Genomic DNA, 22773 nt, shown 5'->3' on the forward strand with positions numbered 1-22773 from the left:
CTAATCTTCTTCCAGGCAATCCTTGCTCCTTTTGCGGCCCAAATAAAACTATAAATTCTCCTTGAGGTTTTTTTATCTAATCTATTTTGAATTCCAGGGGAATAGTACTGAACAGGTATGTGAATTTTGGGGGGATTGCCATTTTAATTATATTTGATCTCCCCATAAAGGTCAGCGGTAGACCCCCATACTTTTAATAGCTTCTTCACTTCTTTGTGGATCCTCTCGAAAATCAGACTCGCTATTGCCTCTATGGCTGCTGTGAGGTCTAGCCCAAGATATTTTATTTTTTCCTTTACCCTTGAGTCCTGAGAGTCATTGCTCCATTCTACAATTTCAGTCTTTGATTGATTTGCTGGATACCCTGACACATTTCCATAGTTAACCAAGATATCTTCAATTTTTGGGAGTGATACCATTAGATTGCTGGTGAACACCATCAGGTCATCTGCAAATAGTGCTACTTTCTTCTCCCAGCCCTGGTATTCGAATGGTATTATTTCTTTCTCTTCCTAGTAGGCACGCTAGGGCCTCAATATACAGGTTAAAAAGTAGTGATGATAGTGGGCACCCTTGTCTTGTCCCCCTCTTTATCGTTATTTTATCTGTTACATTTTCATTCACTAGGACCTTAGCTGACGGACCTTTATAGATCTGTTCAATTGCGCTCTGAAACATATCTCCCAAATTAAATTTGGCAAGGGTTGCGTTTATAAAAGGCCAGCTAACCCTGTCAACGCTTTTGCGGTGTCCAGGGTTATAATTGATAGAGGAATTGAATGCTGGATTGCTTCATCAATTGCAAGTGCATGAGTTCCTGTATATGCCTTCCTTTAAAAAAATCTTTTTAGTTTGGATGTACTACTGAGGCCGCAATCTCTCTCAATCTTTTTGCTAACATTTGTGTAAAGACCTTATAGTCAGCATTTAAAAGGGAAATCGGTCTATAGGACTCGCATTTAGTAGGGTCCTTCCCTGGTTTTAGTAGAACACTAATGAGTGCGTTGTTCCAGGAGGATGGGAGATCTCTTTTCCCTGTAAAGACTTTGCTGAGCAGTTCTGTCAGGGGGTGGCCAGTGCTCCTCGCAGATTTATATATAGCTAATTTGGGAGTGTATCTGGACCTGCCGCCTTACCTTTTTTTAGTCCCTTCCTAGCTTCCAATACTTCCTCCCTGTTGATTTTGTGATTGAGCTCTGTTCTCTCTTCTTGGGATGCTGTTGGTAATGTTATCTCATCCAGAACTGAATTTATCTGCTCATCTGTAGCTATGAATACATATTATCTGCTCATCTGTAGCTATGAATACATATTATCGAAAGAATTTACAAACTCTTTCCGGATCTTATTTTCTTCTGTCCTATACTGTTGGTCTTCTTTTTGTATTTTCGCTACCCTATTGCGTCTTACGTCCATTTTCAATTACCAAGCTAATAATTGTCCGCATCCTTCACCATATTCATAGTGTGAGATCTTACTAGCCTCCCATCTATCCCTAACTATTGTTTCAAGGATATCTGCCAGATCGTCCTTTTTCAGCTTCCTCCTTTCCTCAATATTGGTTCTCTCCTGCATAGTAATACTTTTGCTTATCTCCACTTCCAAAGATGTTATTAATTTTTCTAGCCCCCAGATCTTATTTTTTTTATTTTTGTTCTTATGTGCTGCGAGACTGATTATTCTTCCCCGATAAAGATCTTGTCTGCTTCCCAGGCAATTTGTTTCATGGGCCCTCTTTATCTATTTGATTTCGGTCTTATCAATCTTTTGTTTTTCTTAAACTTTGAAGTAGGACCTTAGAGATGGTGTTATCTTTTGTTTTGTCGAGCCAAGTGTTTTTAATTTAGCTTGACTTGCTCTAGACAATGGGGGTTGCAATTTCCCTACTACAGTAGGCTTTTTCTTCTTCTTTGTGCTTTTAGGAGTTACAGAGGGAGTTATAGAGGGAGTAGGAGTAGAAGTTACAGTACTTATGGTCAGCTTTTCTTTTGAGGGAGGTTGTGCTGCTTCAGCTAGGAGATGTTTACTCCTCAGGCAATATCCTCTTTACTCTCCTATTTGCCCTTTTTGCTTTGCTCCTAATGTTGTCGGTAGGAATGATAGGGGGGAATCTGTTTCAGTCTTAGGTTTCTCACCCCCTTTAATGTTTGCAGCCTTCGCTCCTGCCAGCACTTTAGCCTGCACTGGGTATTTTATATCTAACATGTTTTTAGCACTTTCAGTAATTTTAACACCCCATCTTCCCCTTGCCGTGTTGCCAGGTCTTCTTCCCTTTCACTTACCCGGGACTCTTGGAGCTTTACACCACCTTCACCGCCACCTTCTGTCTCACATGCCGTTGACACAAATTCCCCAACACAGGGCTGGCAGCAGGGGTCCTTTCTTCCCCTCAGCGGAACCAGCAATACCGATGTCTTCCTCCTGTATGGCACCCTCGCGGCGGCTCTCCTGTTGTTTCGGCACGCCGTGGCCGCCTCAACTCACACTCCACCTGACGAGTTCGCGCAGCAGCGAGGCATCCCCTCCAGCCCCACTTTCAGCTGCGTTGCTGCGTGTCTCCGATCTCCAGTCTCCGACTTGGGCGAGTCAGCTTCCCATGCCTCCCAGCTTCCTAACGGTGTTCCGCCCCTTCGTGCTTGGCTCGGCTCCGGAGGTAATTCTCCCCCCGGAATTTTCATTTTTTCCTCACATAAGTCCCACAGAGTGCACCATCCTTCCTCGCCTTCCCGAATATTAGTTTTTACTTGTATTTCGTTCTCATTTCATATGCTCATTTTTCAAGAGGGTTCGGAGCCCATGACTGGGCTCTTTAGCCAGCCTCTATCTTCTCCCTGAGTCAAAAAACACGCCACGCACTCTTAAGCGCCTGTCATCTCCCTCGGTGCTGGACGTCAGCAATCACTGGCATGTTGTGGGGACTCACTGTTCCAGCTGTCACTGACTCAAGGAGGAGGGGCCAATACTCAATCCTGCGCTGCAAGCTCCTAAGTGCCCATTATCTCTTGTGGTGCGAGATGCCAGAATTCACTGCCGCGTTGTGTGAACTCACTGTCCCAGCTGCCACTGCCTCGAGGAAGAGGGGTCAATGCTAAATCCTGCACCTCACACTCTTCAGAACACGTCATCTCCTGCGCAGAGCGGGACACCAAGAATTACTGCTGTGTTTTTGCGACTGACTGTCCCAGCTGCCTCTGCCCCGAGGAGGAGGAGCCAACGCTCAATCCTGAGCCGCAAGGTCTTACGTGCCCATTATCTCCTGCGGCATGAGATACCAGGAATCACTGCTGTGTTGTGGGGACTGACTGTCCCAGCTGCCACTGCCCTGTGGAGGAGGGGCCAATGCTCAATCCTATTCTGCGGGCCAAGGGCAGGCTCGTACTGTGCATGTCAATGACAGGAGGAGGCGGGCAGGGCTACACCCCTTGGTTGTGGAACCAAGCATCTGGTGTTGTTACGGTCTCAGCTTAACTCTGCCTTATACCAATGGTACCTTTACTTTCCTGCCCTGATACCATCTCTCAGACTCTTTGTCTTCCGATATAATTGCCTCTAGTTAGTATGCGGTAAAACAAGGGGACAAACGCGGAAATAGTCGTGGCTGGTGAAGCTGGAAATAACCTCCCTTTTCTGGGCTAATATTTCCTAGGAACAACTCTGAATACCTTGGGACTTATGGGACCTTTTCGACTCTAAAACTGTTAATTAGTGGAACTGGTTTTGTGTATCATAAGGGTTAGTTGTCATTGCCACTGATTAGCAATGGGCAGAAGGAAAGTCCAGGATAAAGCACAGGGTGACACCCTTCCCCAGAAAATGACCACCGGCGCCACTTACACTGATGCTATGGATAAAATTGAGGTTTTACTCACTGAATGTCAGGTAATTGCTCATAGTCCCTCTCCCTCTCCATTTTCTAATCCTGCCACCCCCAACTCAGTACCATTAGACCTTTCTCCTATCCCTCCCCCTGCAGAGAAAACCACTAAACAAATTCCACAGATGCTTAGTAAACCCCATAGGAACAGTAGGAAAGGTGCGGAAGGATTATAGAGTCGCCTACCTGCACTTGTGAGCAGCACCCCGACATTCATGTTGTAGATGGGGTAGACCTAGTTGAATGTCACAATAGATATGCTGCAATCTCAGCGGTGTAACATAGAGCAAAGGGGTGTGCAAATTTAGGTTTGCATGCTACAAGCAATGAAGGCTTGTCCTTATTCCACAGCCAAAAGGATAATATTGAGTGGTTTATGGAGGAGGTAGCAATGTTAAGAAAGGCGGTTGGTGATTTGGAAAGGAGGGTGAGCAAAGAATGGGCCCAGAAAGCAGCAATTCAGGCAAAAGTGCAAGTAAAAGATCATGAGGGCCCCTTACCTGCAAATATCCAGCGTAATGTTTATTTTGGTTCCCTAATGTCATATGACCGCTATGTAGGAGTCGCCAACAGTCAGCAGACCTACCCAGTTTCCACTCAGCAACACAGTGAATATTCCCTAATTACATAGGAGGCCCCATTGAACACAGTGGTAGATCAGTTGTATATCGAAGAACTCCCCAGGGGAGTGGGAAGAGAGCCCGATAGAGGTGAGGTGGAGCTTGGTGAGGGATGTTTCCCTACCCCTAGTCTTGTTCAACCATTTGTAAGAGGGGTAGTTAAAGACAGTTTCCATACCAGAACTTGTGCCCAGACAGAAGAAACTGTAATCTAGCTTGTACAAGTCCCAAAACTCCCTAGTGGCAAAGGAAAAGATCACAAATCACTTAAAAATTAGGTAATCTATTGGCTTAGGGATACATAACATTGTTACTCTTTTATAAAGTAAGACATTTAGCAGGTTGAAAGGATAACTCTACTAGGGATTTCAAATGATGTAGTGAAAGTCAGTTTCTTCCACAGAGCCATTGTAGATGGCCTGATGGCGTTTGACTGTCGCACTACCCCACTTGCTAATACATACATTATTAATAAATATAGACTGGCCTTGGATGAGTGCCCCAGTCTAAGCGGCCCTGCCCATTCAGGAGGCCAAACTGTGAAAAGGGGTACAGTTGGTGACCGTAGATGACTACAGTAAGGAGGATTGTAGTGCTTAGACAGTGATGAAATGACTTTTTGCCCTGCTTGGGGGAACCATTATATAGACGACCTCCTTTGCTATGGTCTCCCGCCAAACACGAGGTTGCATGGGCCCCCAAAACTCCTGGTTTAGTAGGTGTAGTAGGTGGTGTTGATAGCAGTGTTACCCATGAGGAGGAAAGGAACGCAACTTTGGAGTGTAGGTCAGAACCAAATTCCATTGTGGTACCCCATGAGCAGCTAACTGTCTTGGTATGGAATGTTTCCAGGATTGCTAGGACGCTTATAAAACCTGAATGGGGCAATATTGTGGATTCTCATGATGTGATCTTATTTCAAGAAATGTGGAACTTGACCACTGCCTATGGGTGTGGGTATTCGTCTTATGGTATTATTGCATTCATGCAAGGGAAAGGGAGACCTTAGGGTGGCTTAGTGATTTGGGTAAAAATTGCACTTTGATGCAAAGTCAAGATAGTCCCTGTCAATTCTTTGGATATTCTGGCAATAGATCTTGTTTTGCCCTCAGGGCAAAATATCTGAATTTATAATGTATATAATAGAGTGGGCTTGGGCACAGGGAAACCAATCCCATAGGCATTTCAGACTATGCTGTCACTGAATACACGGGAAACGCCCCTCTATTGATAGCTGGGGACTTTAAATACACATTTGAGCCCCTTGCCTCTCACCATTAGATTTGACTGAGGAGTGAGATAGCTTTTGTAAAATCCCACAGCTATAACTGACAACTGTTAGATGGACCAAGAGAGGAAGACAAGTGCTGGCCGTTATACTACAGCATGATCTGAGGGCCACAAACGGCAAGACCAAATCAGATCCCAGTGTTGGAATGACCTTTAATAGACCTGGCTATGCTAGTAGAATTGACTATTGCCTGGTTGACCTTAGTCTGTGGCCTATTGTGTTTGATATGAAAGTGGTCAAAATATCCGACAGCGAGCACAATGGTTTGAGTCTTTCTTTAGTTATTATGGTGAGTGCGCGCCCAACACTAGTGGTCGGAGCAACTTGGGCAAGCTATCCCTTAGTAATTATCTGAGAACGCTTAGATGGGATTGGGTGGAGAAAAACCCTGGGGCCCTGGAAGCTGTTAAGTCTAAAGTGCTTGAGAAGGTGGTGGTGTTGTCCAAACTCACCAGAGTGGATATGATAAAGAAGATCAGGGAAATATTAAGTCAAACATAAAAAAAGAGGAAATGTAATGCTAAACGAGGAGGGAAAAGGTGGGCCCCTGTGACTGAGTGGTACAACCTGTAATGCAGAAAGGCCAAAGGGAGAGCTTTTACAGGTAGTGGAATATAAGCTTCGCGCACATATGGTAGGATGTAGAGCCAGATATAGACAAGCATTAGATCACTCCAAGAAACAGTGGGAATCTTTGTGATTGAAAATAAAGTTATTATGATGATGAAAGGTGACAGTCAGTTCAGTCTTTTAATGTCCTGCTTCTCAGTTGTTGGTTCTTTGGCTTTTATGGAGTGCGGTGAAGTAACTACTCACTTAGCTTGAGTATGTCCTCATAAATGAGGATAGGGGCCTGGGAGGAAAATGAAGAGGTAATTTCTAGATTATATACCAGTAATCCCATTACTCTAATTCTCCCATCTTTGTCCCTGGCCATAGTCTCTTCCTACTTCCCGTCTTGGTCTGAGTCATTAGTCTTATTACTCTAAATCTCTCATCTTTGGCTGTGCCCAAGTCCCTGCCTCCCTTCTTGGTCCTCAGCATTAGTTTTAAGGCTTGATGTATTGTGTCTCGGAGGGATTTTGGGCTTTATTGGATCTGCTGTTGGGAAGGGGTAGTTAAAAAAAACTATAGAAGCATCAGACCATGATGTGGATGGGATGGGAATGGGATGGGATGGGAAGAGGAAGACAGAATCAGAGTAAAGGGATTACTTGTAAATTATATAGACATTTGGTATTAGCTGTGTTATGAATGTACATTGTACATTGTAAATTGTTTTTGATTGCAGAATAGTATATATTCTCATTTGCTCCCTCACATTTCTTGCTCATGAATAATTCATTAAAATATATATTTTTAAAGGGATACAAGTGGTTCTTTTGTGTGTATTAGTAGGTTATATGCTTGTGGGATGACTACATCTAGCAGCTACATTAATATGTTAAGTCACATGGGTGCCATTATTGACACTTGAGATACTCAACAGTCTAAGAGGAGATGCACCAGTTTGGAGATATTAACAAGCTAAGGAGAATCAGAAATGACAAACTCATGTAAAAAGACTAACTGGATAACATTACCTCATGGTTGACCGTCTCAAAGGTCACTGAATAATCTAGATGTGAAAGTAAACATCCATCCCCTGTTAAATCATACACCACTTGAAAGCTTGTCATTTCAGTGTGCTGGATATGTAAGTGGAAATGGGGAGAAGGAAAGTGATATATTTTTACAATTGTGCTCTATGCATACCTCTCTAATTTGTTTTCTAAAGAATGGCTACATTTACATAAATTGTGCATTGGTCAAATAAATTATTTTTAAAGCGGGTAATTTCGTCTACGGCAGGAATTATTACTTTCAAATAAGAAAAACATCTGAAGAGAAAATTAGTTTATCATTAGAGCGAATTGATGGTTGCAATAACATTAAAAGGTATCTGCTACAGCCTATGAAAGGTACTAATTAAAGCTCTTTCTTTTATTCTTAGTCTCTACTATCAGGAAATTATTGATGATTTCGAGGTTGAGCTTAAACGTTCTATTTTCTGACTTCACATAAATGATACATATGTTATTTAGACATATCAATTCTGTGGTTAACTGGATTTCTCTATCACTCCACATATGTGCATTCATTGAGAAAGGAGACACTTTGAAATGGCCACCCAGTGAATGATGGCACAATGGTTTATGAACACAACCGGGCTGCATCAAACAAAGGAACCTTCTGTTATCCTTATTCTTAGTGATTATACATGATACAGGATTACATAGGAGGTGCATATTTTTTTCATTTAATAGTTTGGCCTTTTTAACAGCATTGCTATTCACAGTAATAAGTCAATGCATGTTTTAGAATACAGACCTGGTGGTTACACATAAGCATATTAGTAATGCTTGAGTTTGAACCATGCAGACATTGACAAGATGCATTGATCAGTTGGATGAAGCTAAACCGTATTTATAAGAAACAATTTGCAAAATGTGTTGTTCACCAGGACTAATATAGACTAGATAAAACCTGCTAGGTGTTAAAAATACATACTTATAAGAATTCAAAAACGATGATGGTTACTCTGGACTTGTGCTGCAGTATTCTGCAGACTCCTTAATCTCCTGGGGCGCAAACATCCAGAGAGCCAGCTTCCCATCCCTGAGTCACACCTCCTACCGGCTCTGTGGAAATAGTGGGCAGTGCAAATGGCAGAAGCCTGTCACATTTGCCAGTGTACAAAAGCTCACATAGGCAGACTGATACATACTCCTAATGCACCCTGAACTCCTATGCACTCTGTTTGAGTAGATTGGGATAGCTAAGTGCATCATGGAGAAGGGGGAAATGGTGGCAAAAGAAATGTTCATGACAGCTCAAGAAATTACACAAAATTCCATTTGCAGGGTTAAAACTGTGCAAGTGTGCACATACTTCGATGTATGTATTAATTTGTCTTTGACAGTGATAACATTAGATTTTTTTTAATGCAGTGAGCAAGGTTAAAGGAGGACAGTTTAAAGATGGCTTGAGTACTGAGGGAGAAGACATGTGACAGAAATGTTGAACTCAATGAAATAATACTTCTTGGCTTACTCAAAGCGCAAGAGGGTGTAGCTAGTATCGTTTTGAGAAGAAAGTTTGCAGTCAGTGGATAGCAAGAAAAGGATCTTAAAAGTAATTGCATAAAAGGGAGTGTTGGCATGTCTGATAAGGTATTGAGGAATTGGCTGACATATTTGCAATAGTAGGTCAAACTCTTACACCCTTTAGGCCTAAGTGCATAGAATAGCACTGAACTTTTTCAGAAAGCAAGGCCTACCAGGAATATTGTATATATATAATTTTATGTGTGTATATGATAGAAGCATAGAATGTCAAATGTTGTTCATAAACATGCATATGTCTCATCAAAACGTATGCCTAAGTAATATGTTTATTTTAGGAGACTTCTTTGAAGATCCATTTCCAGAAGCCGATTTATACATCTTTGGTCGGGTCTTCCATGACTGGAAAGATGACAAGTGCCTGCAACTTTTATCAAAAGTTTATAATTCCTGTAAACCAGGTACTTTATTTCTCCTTTCAATTCCAAGTATCAATTCAAGTTATCAATTATTATTGAAAAGCATGAATAAAACAAAACCTAAGTAGTTGATCAGTTTAGGCTATTTTTGTTGAAGATAATGAGAATGTACTAGGTGTAATTTTATCAAATGTGCATACACAAATAAGTTAAAACCATGACCACCAACGGATGACAGTGTATAAATCAGTGTTCCACCATAATACTGACTCAAAAATTCCATATGACTATAATATTGTAGTTAAAACACCAAAATCACTAAATTGTGTGGACCAAATCTTTGAGGGTAAGCATATTATTAATATACTGCCATTTCAAAGTTTAAAATATTGTTAACTTTAACGGTGTTTCTTATCATTTTTTTAATGCATTGTTTTATGTTTTTGTTTTATTAATTATGCTATTGTTAAATCAATATTATTTCAATATTATTGCCATGTAGTTATATATTTTTGACTTGTTGAGTTTTGTGGGGTGTTGGGTGGGACATGCTTTTTTAACTATATATTCAAGTCAAGTCAAGTCAAGAAAGTCTTTATTGCGAATATTTCATCATAAAAAGACATGCTAAAAACTCATCAATACAAGATAAAAAAAATTAACAGAAATATATTGAGCCAGTATACATAAAACCTATAAATAAATTTTCACTATTAAAAACAGCAATAATAAAAAAATATTGAATGTGCAAAGTTACAATGACTTGATATGTTTAAAACTAGTGTCATAACAGACTATACAATATAAGGAACAAGATGGTTAGAGACTAAAACTCCGATTGCGTAAAAGCCATGCCCAACTTAAATACTTGGCCACACCAATAATCACAAAACTTGAAGTATCGGATTTCAATATTCTACTGGCAGTTGATGCTGATATGACTCCAAGTTTGCGACAAACAGGGCGTAACCACAACCTTCTTGGGCGAATATACTCCGGGCAAACATAGAGGAAATGGTCTACAGTTTCTGTCATATCCTCGCAATGGGGACAATTGTCATTACCCGGGGTAGACCAACTTTTAGTAAAGGAGCGTAATGGTAGGGTGCCTAGTCTAAATTGGTGATAAAGTTTCCTGTCCTGCAGTTTTGTGATTATATCCCAATATACCTCGAAATATGGGACATCCTTGTTAGTCAAGTATGTTATGGTCAGAGGGCCTTCAGTCATAGAGGCAAAACGCTTATCTTTGACCCACTGCCAGTATGAGTATTGATGAGAAATGTGTTAATTATGTTATATATGTTAATTGTAATTTAATTCTTTACATTTGTAACATGTTTTTAATTAACTATTACACTGTTATTTTGTGTTATTGGATGCATACTGGGGATTGGGTGGGCCTTTTTTAATATTAATACATTTATTATTTTTAATTGGTTAATTTGTTGATTATGTTATAGCTTGTCATTTTCTAATTTTTAATTTTAAATGTTTTATTAATGTATCAAATTGTAAGTTTAAGTTACATTTTTGGGTGGGTATTGATTAGGTAGAGATTGTTGAGTTATGTATTACATTTTAAAATTAGATGTAGTGTATATGAAAGTGAGTAAATCTTTTAGGTATAATACTTTAAAAACAATGTTAAACCCTTAGTATGTATATTATGTACATTTTTAAGTAGACAATAAAATAATTGTATTTTTTAATTGAAAAATATTATTTTATATATGCTTATTTATGTTTATATATAATTTTGGCATGTGTTCTGTTCTGGGGATTTAAAGTGTTTTTTTAATTATGCATTTTGTAATTAATACAATTGTCTATATTGTTTAGTTTGAAACATAAATAAAAGTTGTTTTGTAAATAATTACTTTACGTCAGATTTTTTAAAAAACTTTATTTGTAAGTCTCTAAAATAATGCAAAAAAACAAAGGCCAACCTAATAGGCATATCAAAACTATCCATGGTGTGGTTCAAACAGAGAACAATCCTAATGACACAGCATGATAATAAAAAATTTATTCCAGACATGGGTGGGACCTGAATAATAATCAAGACGATGTCTTCCAGCAGTGCATGCATGGTGTGTAAGCATATAGTGTATTACCCTTATCTCAGTGTGTGAGGGATTAATGTGAGTCGTCATCTATAGATAACCAATATTCCCCCTAGAGGTTGCCAGATGTCCTTGGGCCTTGAGGAAGGGGGTTGTAGCAAGGCAGGCTTCACTAGTGGAGTCACAATATACCATGCTATTGAGCCATGCCTTAACAGTGGGGCGGATCCCGCTTCGCCAGTGCAGCACTACTTCTCTTTTGGTTAACAGAAGTACTGTAGCTGTGTACCTACGAACTGGTTTAGTGATATCCACTACATAGCCCAGTAGTACCATAAGGGGATCTGGGTGTAGTGTGATGTGGGTCATTAAGGAGATGCAGTCGAATGTCACACTCCAGTAGGCTCAAACAAGTGGGAACGTCCATTTAAGGCTTAAAGTGTGTAACATTTCGAGCAGTTGGAGGTCCTGGTGGGGTCTATTTTAGCAACTGTACTAGGGGTCATATAGGCCCTGTGTAGGAATTTAAATTGTAGTTGCTTGTGTTGATGGTTTGGGGAAACAAGCCCAGTCTGCACACAACAGTATTCTTTGTCAGTTAATACCTGACGGAAGTCTCTCCCTCATTGTCCCCTAGTCTTCTCGTCATGGGAAGGCCGCAGCGCCATGCAGGCCGTACAAAGTTTTGGAGATCAGTCTCCCCCCCCCAAGGTTGGTATTAAATAGGGTCAATGTGGAAAAGTTGTCAGGAGCAATGGGATATGAGGGAATACAGGCACAGAAAGTGGCATGTAGGCGGCACATGAGAAATAGATCTCGTAGCATGGGAGAATTGAACATCATAAGTGTGGGAAGGGCATGACCATTAGGGAAGAGATCTCCCATCATGTGTAAGTCGAATGTTCTGAATATGCATTGCACCACTCATTCACTGGTAAGTGGGATCCATGGATTGTTCACGACCGAAAGTAGTGAAGAATATAGGGGGCCTGTTCCAAGTAGGCGGGTAAGTTTATTCCATGCCCAGCATGTGGTGGACAGTGTCTGTATATCTTGGGGGTCAAGTTGAATTCCTCCCGGTAGGACATCAGATAGCAGAATGCCCTCTGCTTGGTCTTTTTCAGGTACGGAGTAAGAAAGTCTAGCATCTGGGTAAAAATAGTTGGAGGCGAACTGCCTCTGCGCCGCTAGGTAATAAATTTAAAAGTCAGGAACACCAAAGCCGCCTCCGTCATAAGGGAGCATATGTGTGCCCCATCGGATATGTGGCAGCCGATCCATCACATAAGTCGCAGAAAAAGACCTTGAAGTGTGTGAAAAAATGAGTTAGACAGGGGAATTGGGGTGTTTAAATAAAAATATAAAAAATGGGGAAGCACATTTTAATTATGGCTATCTGACTCGCTATGGAAAGTGGGTTTCTGATCCCATCTTTCAACCTGTACCATGAGTTTATCGACGACATGCCCATAATTCAGACAGATCGCCTGCTCTTTATGCCTGTGAAGTATTATACAAAGATATTTAGTGGTCTCGTCGCACCACTAGATCGGGAATTTATACAGCGTTGCTGAGGTGGAGTCAGTTAGTGGCAACAGTTCAGATTTCACCCAGTTGATATGGAGGCCCTTAAATCCCCCAAACCTGATAACAGGAGCAAGACTGTGGGCGGGTTGGCAAAGGAATAGTAAGATATCATCTGTGTACATGGAGATGAGGAGAGGGCCAGGTTTGAAATGGAGGCTACGGGGCAAATGTGTTTTAGGCATCCCTGTTGTGTACCCCTAGTAATCTTGAACTGATGTGTAATTGAACTATTATGTCAAAAACAACAGAAGAGTGAGGGAAAACAACACGTTGTTTGACCACTCTCAAACCCCCAGGTAAATGCAATCAAATCAACAAAAGAGTGTGGCTTCAATTCATCAAAAGAGCACTACTGTAGAATCCCAATAGGTTTCTTTAGAAAGCCCTCACTCACCAACCTGGTTGGTGACATGCTTCATCATCGGGCCCCACCGGGAGAGGCCGACGCCAGAATTACTGTGGAGCTGGTGATGTGAGTGTTATGAGTGATGAAAGTGGAAGTTAAAAATGTCTTGTTTGTGTCAACAAAAGAACTTTAATAGAAGCCAAACAGACATGTATAAAAACAAGGTGTAGGACGTATGGACTGAATAAATTGTTCAGCCAAGTCACTTACAGTGCAGTCTATAAAAACATGGTGTAGGACATATGGGCTAAATGAACTAATTAGCCAAGTCACTTACCGTGTGGTCAACATGTTTCAGCCTATGTGTCATATTTTAACAGGCATTCGTCAGGACCATAAATGAGCGTGAAACCCCGGCGGTATGGGCGCGCTAAGGCCCCCCCTAACCAGCGGTTGTAAGTGTGAAAACATTTTTGATCACAAAGAATTGGTCAAAAAAATGTGTTTGACTCCCACAATGGAGAGGAACTGAGTTTATTCTGGATAGAGGACAAACAGACATAGACAAATGACACAGAGAGACAAACATGTAAAGGTTAAGCATGGTCTCATGGGTTTGTCAATGGTGAACAAACAGTAACAGGTGCTCTGCGTGGTGCACTTAAAGGGTAACGCTGAACAACTGTGCTACTATGAGGTCAGGCAGTGCTTACACGCTGTAAGGGAAAGTCAGCCATTACAAAAATGGGGTGACCCAATAGTCAGGGACCTGGGTGTAACCTAATACAAAAGACAATGGTCCTAAACCGATTATTAACACACCAGAGCAGTAGGCTCTCGCTTAGTTATATCATTCACTCAGTAACGAGCTAAATAAGGGAAAATTATTTTTGAATACCTCACAATATTAAATACAACATTCCAACATAAAGAAAGCAACATCCAAAATCTAAATCACCATAAATTTATTTTCATTTTTTGGCAATTTTTAGTTTATGCAATATGTAACACAAGGTTGCTCCAGAGGGAACATGCATATAGCAAGAGTGCTATAGGGTGAGTGAGTGAGAAGGAAATCGTAGAACGTAGTGACAAAGAGAATATTGAATAGATTACAAGGGGACCGGTTGTCAATCACCGTCCAAAGGAGCCTGGTCACGTTTACAAAATATAAAGACTCAATTATACATTTAGAAAACAGAAATCAATTCATAATATAGCACGTAAGAGAGTTGCGTATCCCAAGCGATTAGGGGGGAAGGCGTCGACGTTTTGACCCGTCTAGATGGCCTTAAGGGTAGTTTGAACCTCGGCCGTGCGGGTCTTCATCAGGACAAAGGGGCAACCTTAATTGAGTCCTGGGCTTCATCGCATGCCTAAGAAATTAGAAGACAGGACCAAACCACATCAATCAGCAGCCTTTTTTAGTAGAGGAACCATGGTGGGGGCACTCACCATCTAGCACTCTTGCTATATGCACGTTCCCTCTGGAGCAACCTTGTGTTACATATTGCATAAACTAAAAATTGCCTAATAATGAAAATAAATGTATGGTGATTTAGATTTTGGATGTTGCTTTCTTTATGTTGGAATGTTGTATTTAATATTGTGAGCTATTCAAAAATAATTTTCCCTTAATTAGCTTGTTACTGAGTGAATGATATAACTAAGTGAGAGCCTACTGCTCTGGTGTGTTAATAATCGGTTTAGGACCATTGTCTTTTGTATCAAGTAAGGGAAAGTCAAGCATTACTTAGACATACAAAGGTGGCTGTCTAACATTAACAGATATCAGAGGTCCAGGACAAACAATAGTATTACAGTAAAGTCATTGTGATAGAACACTATGCGCAAAAGGAGTAGACACACAGTCTGGTGGGGACTGAGTATACAGAAATTAAATCGTATCTCACTTGAGGTGTAGAGAATTTCTACACCATGGGTCTCAGGAGGGGGGTGGAAGCTACAATGGCACACCCTGGGGAGAGAGGGAAAAGAAGAAAAAAAGGAACGAGGGGTGAATACACCTCACAAGTAAGGGGGAGATGCTTGTTACTTAGCTGAGATCCTGTTAGCGATGAAAAACTCACACCCGCTAAGCTTGGCACCCGCTTGGAACCTAAGCAGACCCTCTGGAACCGGACCCTGATGGTAAATACAGGCAGGGGCTGGTGAGCTTATGAGGACGGGGTACGCTCACCGTGCTCAATAGGCGAGGCATGGGGGCGTGGCCACGTCAGTGGCGTGAACAAAGGGAACGTCGTGACGTAATCGCGCAACAACAAATAGGGTTGCGGAAAACAAAGCTTTCTCATCTATACCCAATAGGTGGTAAGGGTTCTGAGTGCGTCTATGTTGCCAAGGAGACGAGGGACTCTGGGCGAGTGCTCGGGAAAGGAGGTCCTACAATCTGTGCAGGATGCCAGTAATACTGAATAGAGCACGCATACTGTGCACGGAGAGATGACACTCAAGGAGATGAAAAAAATTACGGAATGATGTATGAAACATCACATCAGAATTACAATTACTTATACTTAGAGGGACACAAACGGGACTGGGCTATTTGAAACAAAGAAGAAAAATAAGTTGTATTATTCACGCTCTGTCCCACTGCGAGGTATGCAGAAGGACATAAAGGGGAGGGGATGTGGGGAGGCACTGAAGAAATTTCCAGTGCTAAAACGGAAAGGGGGGGCTTAAAGAACAGAGAGAGAATGGGAGCCTAAAGAGCGTAGAGGATAAGAATAGGATTAACTAACCAAAGGCCGTTCAGTAGGTTGTAGGTGCCTCTAGTATCAGGAGACCAATAGTATGATCCTGGGGGGCCAAGCGTCCCAAGAAAAGGGGGGGGGGCTTTCATTCGTGAGCACAGGCTAGCTCTAGAGTGATCAAAAAAACTAGTGGTGCAACACTGTTGACCAGGGGATATTATCATTGAGGCCCTGGTGGTGGGTGTCCAGCCGGTACACCCAACTTTGTTCCTTTTCAAAAAGGATTTGTTGGATGTTACGTTCAGAGTGTACTTGTTCAATTATGGTCCACCTGAGGTCGTTAGCGGTGTGTTTGTGTTTTATGTAGTGGTCGCTTAGTTTGGTTGTAATACGGCCACAACGGATATTGCTCCGGTGCTCGCCTATGCGCAGTTTGACTTGCGTGGTTGGGAGTATAGGAGCTTGATCAGTGCTATAAAGCCTACAAATTTCTGCAGTGCCTCCCTAAGGAATGGCAACACCAAGGAGTCAAAGGCTTTTTCGGTATCGAGCAGGGCGATAGCTGGAGTGACCTACAGTAAAACTCTTTTGAGGACAGCAAATACCGTGCGAATATTATAAGATGTAGATCTGTGAGGGACAAACCCTGATTGGACCGGGGAGATAATCTGTTCCAGAAGTAATGCCAGCCTTGTGGATATCATTTTAGCTAAGATTTTGTTATCAAAATTTATTAAAGACAGGGGTCTGTAGGAGGCACACCAATGTGGTATTTTGAAGGTTTTAATGAAAGTGTAATCACTGCATCACGTAACGTGGGCGGCAGCCCTCCAGCCTCCAGGGCCTAAGCATACATAACCAGAAGATGGGGAAAGAGAATGGAATTATATGTTTGATATAAAATACCCATGAGATCCTCAAGGCCTTGGAGCCGTCTAGTGCATCGATACCTTGCGCAGATTCCTCAAAAGTGGGGGGCTCACTTACAAACTGATGCTGCACATCCGTGATCCACATCATTGTGACCTCATTCGGGTATTCTGCTCTGGCGACCTCGTCCCCCACAAGTTTAGTGAAGTGCAACCATTCATAATAAATGAGTAGGGCATCAGTGATTGCAACGGTATTAGTGACCTTGCTATTGTTGTCTAATATTAATTCTGGTATATAATCGGGGCCTCGGTGCAGACGGAGGAGGCACGCCAGAGTGCATCCTGGGTGTTCACCCTCTCCACATTGACGGGCTCAGGCAAATTTGCCCAAGTAGTTCATTTCCTTTTCTGCCAGGGCACGAAATTCATTCATCAATACTGATCGATTGTGCAAATTGGTACTTCCAGGTGGCTGTACGCTGAAGCTATCCAAGACCTTCAGCTCATTCTCCACACGTTTAATACTATTGTGGATGTTGTGGAGGACATCTGTATGCTTCAAGATACATTTATCCCAAATGTATGTTTGAAACCATCCCACAAAGTGACCTGTCCTGACACCGATCTTCCGTTTAAGTCAAAGCATTCCAATATGGCATCTCTAAACTCTGAGTGAAACACTGCATCCATAAGAACACCATATTTTCTCAAGACCACGGCCAAACTGAATATTAAGAGTTAGTTTAGGTCCTTCTCCCCCCCAGCAGAATGGTGTTGGCATCGAGTCTGCCCATGATGGATGAGAGATCGTGAAAGAAGGCAGGGTCGTCAACATTAGTGGCATATACATTCACATAGAGTATGTTGTAGTGAGCTAAGCACCCAGCTTGAACCAAGTATCAACCTTGTCTACATGACTAACATGGAAATGGAAGTTGATGCTGTGATGGATAAGGGTGCAAACTCCCCTCGAATAGGTACTGTAGCCAGAGAAGTGCCTGTGCTACCCCCAGGATTTGGCAAACAGGGGAAATCTTGTGGCGGAAGGGGAGTCTCTTGGAGGAAGGCAATTTATTCCCCGTGTCTATTAAGGTATGCCAGTACCAGCATACTTTTAATCCCCAAATGTTCCATGTCAGACATGTGATCTCAGCTAGTGGGCCCGCCCTATTGTTGCATTTGCAGTAATAAAGGGTGTAAAAAGGGCATGGTAGCAGGGTTTACATGTGTAGGTGCATCCAAGTGTGAGTCAGGAAGGAGAAAGAAACAGCACAAACATCCCCACATGAACAATTACCCACCTCCCACCACCCACACAGAGCAACTCTTGCTCAGTGAATCCCTGAAGACTCAATAAACTACCATAAATCCCAATAACCCTAATGGTATACACCATGGGAGGGCAATCCTAAGGCCATCGGAGCCCTGTGAAAACGGAACTGCTATATAGAAATGGTTAAACACAGGCAGCTATTGAGTCAATACGTCCAAGCCAGAACAAACAAGGCAGGATATTCAGGATATACCCAAGCAGCCATCCAAGTAATTTGTTGATGTGAGTTCAGAGGCAGAGAGTTAGTCAGGAGGGAAGTAATAAGTGTCTTGAGAGTTCTGCAAGGTATCCAACATATGGTCTGGAGTGGACTGCAGCGATACTGTGTTACTGGGCTTTAGTGACTTGCAGAAGTTGAGCGCCTCCCACGGAGAGTCAAAGATTCGTACCTTTCCCTCGACAGACACCCTGAGCCTAGCTGGGTATGGCCTTCTATACTTTAAGCTTTTTTTTGCAGAGTAGTGCCTTGACATCTTTAATTTTGTAGCGTGCCTCCTGCACCATCAGTGTGAAGTTGGGGTACAAAGAAATGGCAGAGCCCTAGTACTGCAGGGGGGCCTGCTCCCGAGCCAATCTGAGTGCTTTATCCCTGTCTCTGAAATTCAGTAAGTGTGCGATTATGGGACTGCCCCAGTTGGGGGCATAGGACTCAGCAATCTGTGCACTTTCTCCACCACAAAAGTATCTGTAAAGTTTTTACACTCAAATAAATCAATAAGGAGCTGCTCTGCAAAATGGTCTGGAAGTCCCATATGTGTAGACACTGCTATACTTGTAATGCAAATATTGTTCCTGAGTGTTCTTGCTTCAAGATCTTTGTTCTTAATAGCGACAGTCTTGAGAAGTCGCTCTATTTTGTCTAAGTGTTTCGTGAGGAATGTGGTGCCATTTTCTAAACCCACTATCCACTCCTACACTCTATCCAGACGAGTCCCATGTCTCTTGATCCTTTCCCCATGCGATCTAGGCAGGATGTTAGGGTATTGAACCAGGCATCGATGGAACTGAATAAGGGCCGCAACTCAGCCATGATGGCTCTGACGCCAGTTGCATGTTCCTTGGCAGTGCACTCAGATCCTCTCTCCTCTGTGTCGGATGTAGATTTAGGCCTGTTGGACTGCCTGGTCCTTTCAAATGGGATCTTTCGCTGTTTTGGGTCTCCCTTACCTATATTGATGATCAGGCATGAACTAACGTAAGGAGCCGCCACCGACAAATAAGGTATGACCACCGCAGAGACACAAATGGTTACAGGCTAATAGTGGTAAAAGGCAGTGTTCAGATGCTGCAGTAAAATGAGAGGCTTGTGAGTGGCATAGCCAATTCTCTATTCTGGTTGAAGGGTCTTCACCAAATCTCAGGGCCCGCCAGGTTGAGTAGCAGAGGAGTCAGCCAAACGCGGCCCGGACGTGCACTGCTGGGGATGGATGGAAGCAGCTGTAGTGCTGTGGGTGATGGATGATATATGCAGCATCCGCCCTCCTCCACTAGCGTATCATAGGCCCGACCCTCAGGGCTGCAGGCTTGTGCCCAGGAGCTGCAAGGCGAGACAACACAGGCTGGCAGAAGCCGCACAGCCACACAACACAGCCGCCGAGGCACAGCCAGTCAATGCCCACATGCCGAATCAGGCCACCCACCAGATCTGCCAGGCAGCACTCACAGCCAGCAGTGATCTCAATGGGGGTCCGAAAACACCGCGGTATGGATCGGCATCCCAAGCTCCGTCACCTCAGGGCTGGCCCCCTCTGATCTAGACTGGTCAGGCTCACTACACAGCCTCTCTAACTGAAGCTGGCCTCCGGCCACAGGGAGCGGCGAACATCTGCCCCGCCAGCAGATGGTCCTCGCCATTGCAGAGTAGGTCGTGACGGGCCCAGCAGGGCCCAATAGCCCTGTCCTCAGGTTTGCCCACAACCCCTGTTGCAGCGGGGCAATGCCACTACTGGTCTGTCGCCACCACCACCCACATCATGGTGCAAAGCACATTGTTGATCACCGCATGGGATATGCAGGTGGTGTTGATCACCGCATGGGACATGCAGGTGGGTTCTGGCTATGAGGTATGCAAATAGAAAAGATTAAGCCTGTGGAACCGCCATTGCAGGCCTATCGAGGACGGAGTTTCAGCGTGGTAGAGCCATCTTGGATGCCGGAGTGGCCACGCCAACTTTATGTCATAGATAATCTTTGCAATGTATATGAGCTTTATCGGTGAGTTTGAGCTAGAAGTTTTTTATTACATTGAATAATATTTTTTAGCTTCATATTTTTATTTATTTACATTCTTTAAAAGATTTCTTGAAATGTTTCTTTCATTTTAAAGAACTCTAGATTTTATATATTGTTTTAGAGTAGTAATTGTGACCATCAAATAAATACTCTTTCATCAATGATTGTCAGACTGGAGTTAGAATAATAAATCTGACCCTCCACCCCACTCCCCCTGCCACATGTATACATTTGACTCAATGTTTGTTAGACTGGTGTTAGAATATTACATCTGGCCACTCACCCACCAAAATATTCACTATCCCAAAAGTGTGTTTGACTGGAGCTAGAATAATAAATCTGATTTCTCCCCCTCTAAATTATGCACTTGCAATAATTTATATTAGATTTGAGATAGATTAGTAAATCTGACCCGGCAATGTATACAGTTTTCCCAATGCTTGCTTAGACTGTAGCTAGAATTGTAAATCTGATTCCTCATAAACACACCTACTTTCCCTAGTGTCTGTTGAACTAGAGTTAAATAATAAATTCTCCCCAACCAATTTATATACTTTCCATAATGACTGTCAGACAGAAGATAGAGTGGTAAATCTGACCCCCGCCCCATGTATACACTTCTCCAATGTTTGTTAGATTGGAGTTAGAATTGTAAATCTGTCACCGCAACCAATCCAATAATAAACTTTATTCAATCTATCGAGATAGACTACAAAAGTAAAGAAAAAGAAAAATAAAAAGTTACAATACAATACAAGACGATAAACGTGATTTCTATTACATTGAAGAGATGGAAAAAATATGTAATATGTACAGTTACAATTGAAAATGGAGAAAATGGAGGCAAATAAAGTTTTCACTGCTATCCATTTTGAACTACCCAGATTCCACTTTAAATCATCATTTAAAAGTAGGAAACCACATAATATACCTATAACAATGCAGCCCCTCAACACCGGCCCCATTAAATACCATCATAAGAACCAATACATGTGATAGACCAGGGCTAACAAATAAAATAGTCACAGCCTAAATTTGAGGACAGTGGCGGATAGGCTAATCGCAGCTTGACCTGAGCCTAACTGCACACCTCAAAAAGCTAAGGACATATAACTAGGAGTTGCTAGTAAGCATTTGCAAAAAGATAAAAGCTGACCTGATCTGTCTAAAGTTGAACTTCTTTAACACGGGAATGAGATAAGATTTTCTAGGAAACTCGTAAAAACTGTAAAACATTAAAAAAAGGCATCATGTCCTGTGGAGACTTCCCATCGCAGCCACAGGGAGGAAGACTCCAGCCCCTCTGTGCCCCACCTGGGTAGACCAGGAGATAATTAAAAAGGTCCATACGGAACCTAGTCAGTAAAAATCTGTTGTGCCAGCTTTTCAGCCTTAGGAGATAAGGCTCAGTGGATGTAACAGTTTTCAGTGGAAAATACATAAGCACACTAGGCTTCTTCAACTCCTCTTCTTCCCTATCCATCTGACTTTTTTTGTTAATTTCTCCTTCACCCAACTCTGGTCTCTTTTACACATATTCTCTGGGTTGGTGAATAAAATGCCCCTTCCCAGATCCGTAAAACAGTCCCTGACATAATCAAACCAGGAAATATGGTGAGATAATCCAGGGATAGGCAATCAGTTAAAATATTCTTATTTAAGGTGATCCCCTTCCTCAGCCACAGGTTCATCCACATTGATAAGGGCCGGTAAGACAATAGTTCAGAAAGAAAAGCCATCCCCAGTTCTTCTCAGACTACGATAGAGGAAATACACTGTGGTAGGCATAAAAGACGTGGAGTTCCTAATGCTCCTTCTGTCCCCAGATCTCACTGCCATAGGACACATTAGAGATGCACTTGACCTTATAAATCTTCAAGAGAGCCCTGATGGGTCCATTGCCCAGCCTAGATGCAACGTTAAAAATGGCAGAGTTGGCCCTGTTAAAGTCTCCTTTTTTCCTACTAATAAGGGGACACCAAGTCATTGTAGCGTTAACGATTACTCCCAGATATGAGGAAATGTCCATCTTGGGGACCGGCGATGAGCCCACCAAGAAGGAGTAGGGTTTAGTGGGGCGTCTACCTACTTGCAATACAAATGATTTGTTGTTATTTACTTGCAAACTAACTCCTAGGGACAACATGATCTGACAGAGGTTCGATCTGTTGACTAGATCAAAAGCCAAGGACAGATCCATAAAGGCTAAACAGTGCCCGGGTGTGCAACAGGTACACGGGACAGGTTTAAAATTTGGTCCATTCTGGATCGACCCGAACGAAAACCATATAGGGCATCAGACATGATATTATTGT

General features: G+C 42.3%; 1 protein-coding gene across 1 annotated transcript in view; it reads left to right on the forward strand.

Moving 5' to 3' along the window:
- Positions 1-22773, forward strand: part of LOC146805022 (acetylserotonin O-methyltransferase-like) — a 447344-nt gene that overhangs the window by 350662 nt on the left and 73909 nt on the right. The window contains exon 7 of the mRNA XM_085620450.1: positions 9228-9350. Coding sequence (XP_085476576.1) covers positions 9228-9350 — 123 coding nt within the window. The remainder of the gene's footprint in view (positions 1-9227; positions 9351-22773) is intronic.

This window comes from Triturus cristatus, chromosome 8 (genome assembly GCF_964204655.1).
Source record: "Triturus cristatus chromosome 8, aTriCri1.1, whole genome shotgun sequence".
In the NCBI taxonomy this organism is placed as follows: domain Eukaryota; kingdom Metazoa; phylum Chordata; class Amphibia; order Caudata; family Salamandridae; genus Triturus; species Triturus cristatus.